The 12158-nt window shown below is 41.1% G+C and overlaps 1 protein-coding gene across 8 annotated transcripts; it reads right to left on the bottom strand.

The window, feature by feature from the left end:
• Positions 1 to 601: 601 nt before the first annotated feature.
• On the bottom strand, positions 602 to 12158 carry LOC108091086 (troponin I). Of its 8 annotated transcripts, XM_017190092.2 has the most exons (10): positions 12030 to 12158; positions 9801 to 9836; positions 8792 to 8986; positions 8474 to 8602; positions 8165 to 8288; positions 4461 to 4561; positions 1958 to 2001; positions 1750 to 1891; positions 1581 to 1623; positions 602 to 1072 (listed from the first exon to the last, which is right to left on the bottom strand). In XM_017190092.2, coding segments are annotated over exons 2-10 (795 nt in total). In that variant the 5' UTR covers positions 9816 to 9836; positions 12030 to 12158; the 3' UTR covers positions 602 to 1070. The 8 variants fall into 8 exon arrangements, with proteins under 8 accessions (XP_017045581.1, XP_017045587.1, XP_017045579.1 ...); XM_017190098.2 differs by lacking the exons at positions 4461 to 4561; positions 8792 to 8986 and adding an exon at positions 5465 to 5565 and having other exon boundaries at positions 12030 to 12157; XM_017190090.2 differs by lacking the exon at positions 1581 to 1623 and having other exon boundaries at positions 12030 to 12156.

The following is a 12158-nucleotide window of genomic DNA, read 5'->3' as shown; positions in this document are numbered from 1 at the left end:
ACGATTTAGGTTATGACTTAGACTTCTTCTGCTTTAAACACTTTCATTTTAAATCCTTCAGTTACCTAGCTATTTGGGAAGGCTTGGCTGTTTTGAGTGCAGCAGTTTCATTTTGGATTTATTGATGACCCCACTTACACACCAGCTTAAGCACCATGTTTAGTTTTCTTTGCAGCAATATTTTACTTTTATGCTCTCAAGTGGAAAAATACACATTGAACTGGGTATATCACAGTCGGCTGTAAAACTTTTAAATGGATTTCCGGACTGACTTTGGTTTGCGAAATTAAAGTCAGTGTCAGTCGAACGGAAGCTAATTTTCAAGACCGATGTGATGCTGTCAAATGGATGCAGAAGGAAAATGCATTTTATTAAAAATAAGCTGGTTGATTATTTTTGCTGTACAATTGTAATCAGAGTCCCGGTCTCTTTAATTTGAAATGTCAATGTCTTCAAGCACCTATCTTCCCCGACAATTCTCAAAAAAAGATTTGTAGGTGTTACCCGTTTGGTAGTTGATGATTGTTTGCAAATAATTATCTGTGGTGCCGAAAGTATAAATAAACATTGGGGGATAAAGAAATGTGCGAGACTCTGTGTGTTTTTTTTTTGTAATTTAATTTAATTTACATTAAAAAATATAATTTGTAAATAATGAAATATAATCAATAATTCATCAAGGTGTTCAGATGTTTGGCTGTTGTTTTGAATCGTTGATCTGAATTATTTGTAGCAGTTGAGTCTGAGTTGAGTCTGAGTTTGATTTTGATTTTGAGTTGTTTTAAAGTTGTTGCTGTTGTTGTTTATTGACTTCATTTCTGATTAAATCCATTGTGGACACATATATATGGCGAGATATATACATGCATATATATTTGTAGATATATATATTAATAGATTTATATAAATTGTATTGCTTCAGATAATTGTTTTAAATAATTTCAATTATTGTTTAGGGCGGGAGTCACGGGTCAGTGGACACTAGTGGACGTGTGGACACTTAAGCTTCGGCCTCAACCTCCTCCTTCACCTTGGCATCTCCGGGCTTGCCCTTGGACCAGTCGGGTTTCTTCTGCTCGTCCGGATCGGGGATTGCGGGTGGACATCGTGACGGAATAGTGAAGAGAAAACAGAACAGCATTAGTGAGATGATCGCAACGAATGGCCACATACAACATCTGGATGCTCGGTGCCGACACTAAAAACTACAAGGTGATCTACATGTACAAGTGACGTGTGCTCCAAAAAAAAAAAAAAAATGATCTGGCTTGATGGTAAATTTGATCTAATTTAATCATTTTTACTCTTTGCTGTTGATACAGCAATAAGGATTAAACCAATTTGTGGGATCAAATTCACCTCGTCCGTATCAAATGGAACAATGGTTTCGCTTTTTGTGTGTGTGATTTAGAGAGAAAGTGTGTCACTAGTAACTACTGACTATAGACAGCTAAAACGACAGATCAGTGTGCGACAAAAGATATAGAGAGAAAGATATAGAGCGGGTGCACTCAGGTGCTCACGTGCTCAGGACAAACAGAAGGATAAGAAGGGTCACACGCACACACTCAGGTTCTTACACTTTTTGGCTTTATTTAGCACAGCGGCATCTTTTATCTTTTTCTAAACGTCACAGAAGAGATAGAGATATACAGATCGGTGTAGTGTTCTGATCATCGTCGATTAGAGGCTTGATCTGATTATAGATTCCCTGGGAAGCCCCCCTCCCCCAAAAGGACGCCCACTTACCTCCTTCTCCTCCTCCTCCAGCGTGAACTCCTTCTTCTTCACCACCTTGAGTTGGTTGCGGAAGTTGAACTCAGCGGCCTTCTTCTGCAGCTTGGCGAATTTGTTTTCGTATTTGGAGACCTTCTTCAAGGCTGGCTTGACGCTATAAGAAACAAAGAAAGGGTCGATTAATAACCGATATCCGAGCGATAAGTGCGAGTGTACTTACAACTTGCCACGAAGATCGTTAACTTGGGCATTGAGATCGTTGATCTGTAGTGGTACCACGTCAGGTATTGGGAGAGTAGGGAAGAGAAAGGTTACGCGATTAGTACGAGTTTATCGACTACTGTCAATCGGTCTATCGACACATAGAGCTACAGCTACTGGCGGGCAACTATCAAAATCAAAATGCTGCAAGAAGAAGTTCTTTCTTTCGAAGAAGGGGTTTCATTGGGCATGCGATTGGAAACGGGAAACATGGGTTGCAGACATATAGAGCATACTCTACCATTGGCACTACCACCAAGTCGTAATGCTAAGTACTAGGTGCTAATACTAGGGCGTGCTGGCGTGCGTGGGTGAGTGCGATAGCGATAAGCGAGCGAGCGGGCGAGCCATACGAGCCAAGTTTTCAGCGGTCTAATCTGCCTAGTGGGAGCGAGACGAGGATAGTTGGTGGTTGCGGTTCGATTGGTTGGTGGTTCAATAGGTGGGCGCTTCTTTTTTCTAATGTTCAGCTCGCGCCTCTTCTTGATTGAACAGCATAACATCCAAATGTCGATTGCTTTTGCTTTAATGCTTTATTTGTAGTTTTATAGATAGTATTGTTCGTTTATACATATATACACTAGACAGAGACAGATTGTCAAAGTGATCAAGTGAGAGAGAGAGAGAGAGAGAGAAAGATAGTCGGAGTGAGTGAGACGGAACGAGCGACCTTGGCCTAACTACAACTGCATTGGAAATGGAACTGAAATTGAAACTTGAACCCATTCGGGCGACTGGGCTGAGGTACTGCTTAACGGTATCGTTATGGTAATCGTTATCGGAACGCTAATTACAGCCTCCTCTGCTTGCTCCCTTCGTTAATTTGTTTTGTGTTGCTTTTTCTGCTTTGATTTGCTTTCTTGTTTCTCTTTCTTTTGATTTGTTTGTTCGGCTGCGCACGCAGTTAACTTTTTATTTTTTGGCAATTTAGCGGGTTCGTGTAACGGTTAACGGTAATCGGTATCGGTAATCGGTATATCACGTTTAGTGGACTAGCATTAAGTGATACAATCGAAAAGTAATCGACGCTTGGCTTTGTATGCTTCTCAACTTGCAACTCAGATCTTCTAAGCTTTGCTTTTATTTGTTTTTTGTTACGGCCTTTCGCGGACAGGAGAGTAAAAGAAACACAAAAACAGAGAGACAGAGATAGAAAGAGAGAGAGACAGAGTTTGGGCAGGAGCAATGGAAACAATTTACACAAACATTATTTACAATGAAGTGCGGTGACTTGGTGGGCGGTGGACAGTAAAGGGCGTGGCTGCTCGGGATAGGATCTTGGCTGCTGCTTATCGGTCGTTTCGGTGTGTATTTCTGTTTTTTTTTTATTTATGTGCTGCTGCATGCAATTTGTTGCGTGCTTGCGTGCGTTGCGTTTCGTGTGAGCGTGACTGTACTTTTTTTTACTTGTGTCGTGTGCTTTTGTGCTAGTGTGCTTGAATGCTTTTGTGCTGCAAATTTTTGAATTGTAAGTGTGTTTGTGGACCGGACGCACAGACTGTGGTGCAGTTGAATTATGGCGGTAACGCGTCGACAGCGACACAAACAAATTTTTGGTTACAGTTAAGAAAAAAGAGAAATAACACACACAAAACAAAGTTCACAAATGGTGCAACAAACTAGTTATCTTGCTGTTGTTGTTGTTGTTGATGTTTTTGTGCAATTTACTAATACTACATTGCTGTTTCTTGTTGCTGTTTTATCGATTTGGTTGTTGTTCTTGTTGTCTAGGGTGTAGTGTGACTGATGAGCATACTTGGATTGCCAGTTTGATTTGATTTTTTTTTCAGAAAGGAAGTGAGGAGGTGCCGTGCGACATGTTTGTTCGTGTACTGATTAGCGGACTTAACCTCACTGTTTGTTCGGACATAACCTCACTGGACATCACGCTTTGAGTTGAATAGATATGTATCTCTATTGGTTTGATAACGATTTATTGGTCTGGTTGGCAATCCTTGCGTTGTCAGCTGCTTCGTGTTTCCGTCTTAAGTTTTGGAGTTAAACGTAAGTAACAACGGCATTAGGAACTCGAAATCGAAATTGAAATCGAACAGGGAGTAGTACGAATAAATAGTCACAGTTGTGTGCCCCAAGCCACGCCCACATATATGCTTCTGTATATATATACGGGCAGGAGGGGCACTGTTGGTTGTCTTGTTTTGTGAAACAGTCAAGTAAAACAGATACAAACTAAGAGACATATTTTTGAGATGCGCATTCAACAAGTAAGAAAGAAACAACGGAACTGAACGGAACGGAAACGAACATGATACTAGAACTCAAATGAATACTTTAGATAATCAATTCAGATTTTAGTTTTGATACAATTTTGTTGCATTCTGTCTTGGGTGAGTTGGTTTTATTATTTTTTGTTTGGTTGGTTGTTCTTTTGTATTCAGAGTTTTGACATTGATTGATTGATTGAGAACGATTTGAAATTTTAATTGAAATATTTGCAGTACCTCCCAGTCTTTTTTCCTGACTTCGTATTCCAGATCCCATTTCTGGCCTTCACAAATATACATACGCTCGTAATACTCTTCGCAAATCTCTTGCAATTCGCCTGCAAAAATATTTTATTTTTCGGGATTTTGTTTTGGATTGGCTCAAACTTTTAATAGACGTTCGACGTTTGGTAAAGTTCTAAATCTAAATATGACTAAAAATAGTTATGATCGGATTTACTGTTTATAGAGTTTTCTTTTTGTTTATCGCAATAATGGTAATCGATATCTTATCGTTTGTTGTTTTGCAGCTTCATTAGATGTTATGTGTTCGATGAGTTTTCATTTTTCGATTTTTTTGGCTTGGTTTTTAAACTGTTTCTCTTTTGGAACGGAACGGAACAAATCGGAACGGAACAAAACGAAACGGAAGCGATCGTTACGGTTTACGTTATTGGCTTATTGGGTACGCGTGATTTCCATGGGCTTCTCGTTTAGCTGAGACTTATTATTTGGGGTTGACAATTAATGAAAGTAGATCCATATCGATTTTCCTACAAGCTTCCACTCCGGCGGACCGAAGACCTTGCTTGGGGGTTTAGCGGGGGAAGACGGTTCCCGGATCCGGACGGATAGACTATATACACGGGCGGACCGGAAACTATTTCCCCCCAAATCCGGACTGTTTGAAGCACGCGACGATGCGAGAAGATCTCTCTGATTTGATTTGTTCTGTAGTTTAGCGCAGTTAAAACAATATCAAAATTAGGTAAAGGAACAGAAGTATCGCAGTAAAAAACTAAAAATATGATTAGGAAATATTTAGAAATGAAATCAAGTAATTAAATCAAGGGCATAATTGTAAAATAGAGTTATTATTAATAATCGATTTATATATATGTAAATATCTTATATTTTTTCATTGGCTTGATAAGAAAAAACATTCGGTTTGTATTTTTTTTATTTGTGTTTCTTTTTTTTTGGGTGCATGGAAAAACTTTGTAAATCTTTGGGGAATTTACCTCTTGGGCCTTGACTTTCTGCACGTGTTCTAAATCAAACTTATCGCCCTCCAAATTGTAAACGCGTTGCCAATATTGTTTGCATATTGTTTGCAGTTCGGCTGCGGTAAACGGTAACGGTATCGGTAGCGGTAATAGTAGCGGTAACAGTAGCGGTTACGAAACGGTAAGCGTTCGACGTTTTTAAGAAGACGTATCGATAGAGTTCGTTTTGTATGCGTGTCGTTGTGGATTTGTTGGTGTTGGTATTGGTGTTTGTTTGATTGTATGTGTGCGTGGGGGATACGGATCAAAGAATAGAGATAGAGTAAAGAGTAAAAGATTTTGGGAAGGCAGAAAGATAAATAGAGAGAGAGAGATAGACAGTGGGGAAGAGAGAAGGAATGACATGAAAGAAGAGACAGTGACAGATTAAGTTAAGATTTAGTTTAAGATATAGAAATAAATATAGACAGAAAGAGATAGAGAGAGATTAAAAGATAGAGACGACGACAACGACGCATTGTTTGTTTCGATTTCAGTTTGTTTGTTCGTTTTTGGTTTGTTTGATTGTTCGATTGATTGGTTGGCGCGTTTTCGAAAAAAAGAAGGATTAGATTAAGATTTGATTAATATAAAGTTATAGATTGAACTCGAGCTTTATCACCTACAAATGCTCTAAATGTAAGACAGTGTTGTGTATTCGATTCTTGGTGCAACATGAAGTGTCTGTAAGAGTGTCAGTGTCATCTGTTGTTTTCTTGTGCGTGACTGTACTTCTGTGATGACTGTACTTCGGTGGCCTAAGCTCTGGTCACACTAGGAGTAAGCTTCACTTCCCTACCCCAAACTATTTCATTTGTTCTTGACATGTTCTTTCATTTTCGTGGATTAGTAGAAGCTTTCACAAAAATACAAAAATAGTACAAGTGTTTTTCGCTACAATAAAAAGCCAAAAACTTGTAGCACAAAAAGCTAATAGCCAAAGCCGCAAAAAGCAAAAACGCACAAATATGGTGACATCAAAAATAGGTATTGTCAGCACTTGGTGCACTCGGCTTGGGTTGTTAGTACGTGAAGGCAGCGTGGTTATTGTCGATCGTCCCTTAATTTTGGGTCTGATCTAGAGGCTCTTAAGTTACGGGTTAGCTGCATTGACTAGGGCTCTACTTTCTATATGGTATATACGAGTTTACGGTGACCGAAACACCTCGATAGTTTTTTTGTGGGGGGTCTCGTTTGCACAGCTCTCTCCCAAAAAGTAATCGAAGACTCGAAAAAATACGTGGTGTTAACTACGGCTTCTACATGGGCTTGGGTTTGGTTTGCTTTGTCCGCCGGACACACACACTAGTGTATTTATAGCTCCGAAATATTTGTATATATCTTTGGGCTGGTTGTGCTGCTGCCGCGGCTAGTGAAGTAAGTCTGTATATATAGAGTTATCGACAAGTTCTACGATCTGCGAGAGATTGAAACTATTGGAAACCGGAGCTGCTTGCCTCAAAATCCTTTCTGGCTACCTCGTGCTCGAGATCGTACTTTTCGGACTCCAGTTTGAGTATCTTACTGTGGTAGTCTTTGCAAACACTCTGAATAGTATCTGCGGAACGAAGTGTGGTTATCAAAACGGTTCGATCTGGATCGGTGTTTGGGTGTGTGTTTGAAATTTTTTTTTCGTGTGGGAGTGATTGTGTGTTTGTGTGGAGCTAACTACTCGAGGAATGAAGCCTATCCATTCTCCTTTGGAGGAACATATAGAAAGAAAGTTGACCTGCGTTAATCGGGTGAGTATACGGTGCTGTTGAGCCATTGATTTTCTGTACAGTTTTAGTGCCTGGGCAAGTAACACTTTTCACGAACATACAGAGAGTGTATTATACAGTAAACAGAGTTGAGAGTGAGACGGTGTTTAGATATATAGAAAGAGACAGCTGACAGAAGGTGTTTTATTGTATTTGTTAGGCGTTAACTTTTGATTTTGATCGAGGAAAGACTTAGGCGAATTTAGGTGGCGTATAAAAAGTTGGTGGTGTTCGTGTACCTCAACATCCTTGCGTTTAACAACATACTCAAGATCATATTTCTGGTCCTCCAATTTATTAATCCTGTCATAGTGTTGCTTGATCAGAGATTTGAGTGTGTCTGTTCACAATGGGGTTTTTTCGGAGTTGGAATGGGGTGTAGGTGTTGGTGGTGGTGGTGGTGGTGTTGGAGTTGGAGTTGTGGAGTGGGTGTGTGTGTGTGTGGATCGATAGGGTTTTTATCGGACATGGGATCGGCAAAAGAGAGATAGAGATAGAGACACATTTAGATACATGTTGCACACAGTGGTTCAGGCGTTATTTGACTATGGTTCCTCTGCGACGTCGAGATCCGATTTGGGAAGTCGGTTATCCTGCGTGTGTGTGTGTGCGTGTGTGTGGTGTTTGTGCACTTTATGGCAGTGTTGTGGTGTGTGTACTAGTGTTGGTATGTGTGTATGTATGTATGCGATAGATGACACATGTTCAACTTTCAGTTATCGATTTTTGTTTATGCTTCTCGACAGGTGAATCGCTATGATGCACCTGCCCGGTTTACTGCTTGATTTCGTTTATTTCGATTATACGTTTATTCATATTTTATGCTTGTGCCCGGTGCAGGTGCAAGGGAGCCCCAAGGGACTTCCCCAACCCTCCGGGATCTTGACCGCTCGATTCGAGGACCGAGTCCACTCACCTTCGCTGGCATCGCTGAGATTCCTGGGACTGCCGCAACGTTCTTCGATGATGCGTCTACGTTCAGCCGCTTTGCGTTCCTGTTCTTTCTTCAGCTCCTCGGCGGCTTTCTTACGCAGCAGCAACTGTAAACGGGGAAAGGAATTGTCACTCGGTTAGTCAAAAGATTGGCACAAGTCACATGGGAAAAGGAAACCGATACATACACAATTATCGTTTGTTTTCTGATTCGGATAAACCTTATTTCTTCAAACATATCGGTTTCATTTCCTTGAAATGGGTGAAAACCCATTTGAAACTGCAAACTTACCCTGAGTTTCTTCTTCCTTTCTGGGGTCATGAAACCCTTCTTGGCCTTCTTGGCCTTGGAGGCTTCCTCCATGCGCTTGCGCACCTCAGCACGCTTGCGCTCGATCTCAGCCTGTTTAGCCTTCTTAGCCTGCAAATCAAACACACAATCCGGAGGTCAGCATTGTCAAACCATATCCGCAACTGGACACCACACCATATGTTATATATTTTCGATCACAGCACAGAACTTGGACGCGAAACGGAAACGGAACATGGACGTAGATGTGGACGTGGACGTGGACGTGGAGTTAACGGGCACACACGTACACAAGTGTACCTCCTCGGCCTTCACTTTGGGATCGTTGGGATCCTTGGGCGGGCCGGCGGGCGCGGCGGCGGCAGCTGCAGGCGCCTTGCCATTGGCCGCCGGGGCCGCTCCCGGCTTGGCCGCCGCTGCCGCTGCTGCCGGTGCCGGTGCCGCCGGTTTGGCCGCCGCTGCCGGAGCCGCTGCGGCCGGAGCTGCTGCCTTTTTCTGAAATAAGCGAAAGTAACAGGTTCATTAGTTAGGCAGGATTCGTCGGAAGAGAGGTTCGTATGCCCTGGAGAAAGTTGACAGAAGTTCAAGAGCTTCGCTATCTTTATTTGTCATTCCACTGCTTTGCAAAAAAAAATGTTCTTCATGATTGCAATTCTCACTTTAAATAAGTTTACTATTCATAAATGATTATATAATGCATGTGAACTGTTGTTGCTGTTTCATTGTCCTTATAAAGTCCACTATATTAAAACCGCACTAAATCATTATCATTTAAAGCAAAGTAATATATGCAATCGGGCTTAGAAGCAAAGGGCAATCAAATCTTATCATCAATTATTGATTCATTTTGTTGCCGACGACTTTCTCCAAGCACAAAACGAACCGATCACAATCAGGGACAGCGAAAAGCACAGAGACATAGACACACACTAACGATAACGATAACAGACATAGCTTTCGATTTCGACTTGACAGTTATCATTATCTGTGCTCCTTAAGCGAAAGGAGGAGAGTGGCTGGGATTCTGGGGATGCAGACCGCAGCGATCCTGTGAAAGCAAGAGAAAGGCGTTTGGCTTGGGTGGCGTGGCTCGAAATTGGGGGCATCAGCAGGCGGTGGTGCAACTCTGGGCAACTCGGCTTACCTTTAGCCACATCCAGTCGGGGTGCATCCCGTCCGAATCGCTTCCATTTCCGGTGACAGTGCATGCGAATCGTTCCCAAAAACAGTTAACTGCGGAAGGGGGTTAAAGGTTAATCCACCATAGGTCAAAGGGGATAACGGAGGCCATTGGCGATACTCACCTCACCTCATCATCAGCCATTTTGATTTGTGTTGTTGGTTACTGAAAGGAGAAGAAATCGAGAGGTGAACTCAAGAACTGGAACTGGAGGCGGATGCTGAATGGCGAACGGTGGATGGTGAATGGAAATGTTCGATGACATCATTCCAATTGCCCTATATATACACGGCTATAGGTATAGCCGCCGATTCTAGTATATGTGTGTGTGTGTGTGTGCGTATAAACACATATATATGCATGTACTCCATAAATCAGTCACTCTCTCTCTCTCTCTCTCTCTCCCATTCGCACCCGCCTACGATCTCGTCGAGGAACCCACAGTGCGTATGCGCAATGAAGCTGGCGAATGCCGAAAATTACGTATACGCAGCGTTGGTCCATGCCGTATATGGGGGGCAACCCCAGGCACACTCTCTCTCCGATCGCTTTTCTTTCGCACATTTACTTTGGCGTGGGCGTCTGCCTGCCAGAAAAAGACCACAGCATTTCTATATCTTTTCGGGCTGCCTCTCTTCGATATCCGATTTCAAGTGAGTGCCAAGGAATCGGACAAAGAGAGAGTGGCTAGCACCTCCCCACTAAACGATCTCGGCCAGCTGATCTTGTTAATGGAAAGTTTCCTACAATATGTTTTCTAAGATCAACGTTAAGCCCTTAACATTACAGGAATTAACCCAATTATACTTGTACTGATGGTTCTACTTGATTTATAGCTGGTTATATCGAGGTTTTTGGTGGCTAACAAGACTTTAAGATAAACATATATGTTCAAAAGTGCAATTATTTGATATAACCTTTTTTAAGTTGTTTAAATTTAAAGTTAAATAATAAATTTTGATGATTAAATGATTTCAACAATGTGATGTCAAATTTGAATGAGAAAACTTTTCGAACTCCAGATTCCCCTATAAAGAATGCATAGGTTTCCTTAAATTTTTGTAGATTATATCTCAATTTAAAAGTGTTCGTTTAGTAATTTAACAAATGCATTGAAAGTACATTTTTGGAATAACTTGAAATTTGTTTATAAGAAATGCATAACCATATAGGACTAATTGCCTGATTTCCGGAACTTCTAAAAACATATACATATTTTCAGGGAAACGCAGGTACACAGAAGTTACGAAATAACGCAGAAATAGTGGCCCCCATATCGTTCTTCCCACTGCGAAAACCATATGGTTCGATAAATCGAAAATCTTGGGGCTAGGCGTATATTTAGCCTTAGGAATTTGAGTTGTCTTCGCGCACCTTTGCGAAGGTAAGGCGTGAAAATGTTCTGACAATGACGACCTTCGGATACATACACACACTGAGAGAAATACAGTACAAAATCAAGCATAGCCAAAGTCTCCATTTAGCATAGATCGCAGAGGAAGTGCGAACGAGATGGCTTCTATTGGATCTAGTATCGGTCTGATTTAAAAATAAACCTGTTGATAGATACACGAATTTCGGATGCGAGAAATATGGCAGCTATTTATGATCCGCCGTAGAATCTGTTTATACATATGTTCACGGAAAAAAATAAAATTGGAACAGCGAATCGAATGTTAAGTCCAAAAGTTCGGAGAGACTTATCCAGATTTTGTATATTCAATATGTGCGTTAATTTCTCTGTATTGGTATTGTGTTTGTGATTGTGTGTGTGTGTGTTTGTGTGTGAGCTTTGTAGGTGTGTTGGTTTCTCTCTCGGGATTTCTTGATCTCGCTTCGTTCTATTTTCAGGCACTTTCTGAATGTTTTCAGCTTTTTCGAAATGTATCTCGTATCTGTGGGATACATTTTTAGCTTGCTACACGCACACACACGCACAAACGCACACACACACTGCAGCTTCTTACATAACTGGCAAGCCAATACATGAAAAAAAAATTGTTCAAAAAAATCAAGTCAAGTCAAAATAATATCGAAGAGTTTCGTTTCGTTGCTTTGGTAAACACTTGTTAACTTGCATCACTTCAAAAAAATAGGAAAAAAATAGTTGAAAAAAAAAAAAAACAAATAGAATCCTCTGGGCACACGCACGCGATTTAGGTCAGGTCCAGATATATGTATATAGAGCGCAGGAGCAAGGATTGAGACACACTTGTTTTTCTTAGCATTTGCATTTGCATTTTCAGTTTGCAGATTGCAGTTTTCTGTTTTTCCATTTCGGCTGTTCTTGCATTGTTATTTTTTGTTGTCGACGATGTTTTCTTGGTTTTTGGACGTTGCTCCGCTTCAAGCACTCACCTTCAAGGAATTAGAAAAAAAGAAAAAAATTCGGCTGTGCTGTCGATCACACGAATCGGATGATACTGAACGACACAAAAAGACTGAACGGTCCGACGATCCACGGCAGACTATATTCTAGCGGCCAGC

The sequence above is a fragment of the Drosophila ficusphila genome, unplaced genomic scaffold (assembly GCF_018152265.1).
Source record: "Drosophila ficusphila isolate 14025-0441.05 unplaced genomic scaffold, ASM1815226v1 contig_198, whole genome shotgun sequence".
NCBI classification, from domain to species: domain Eukaryota; kingdom Metazoa; phylum Arthropoda; class Insecta; order Diptera; family Drosophilidae; genus Drosophila; species Drosophila ficusphila.
Note: the sequence above shows the minus strand (reverse complement) of the source record. Positions and strands in the feature narration are given on the sequence as shown.

Excerpts from the sequence above, each read along its gene's own strand:
- LOC108091086 (XM_017190090.2), bottom strand. Across the intron at positions 8,289-8,473 it reads AAAGGAAGAAGAAACTCAGG|TTGCTGCTGCGTAAGAAAGC; the intron begins GTAAGTTTGCAG and ends CCCCGTTTACAG. Across the intron at positions 2,002-4,460 it reads TCAGGAAAAAAGACTGGGAG|ATCAACGATCTCAATGCCCA; the intron begins GTACTGCAAATA and ends GTACCACTACAG.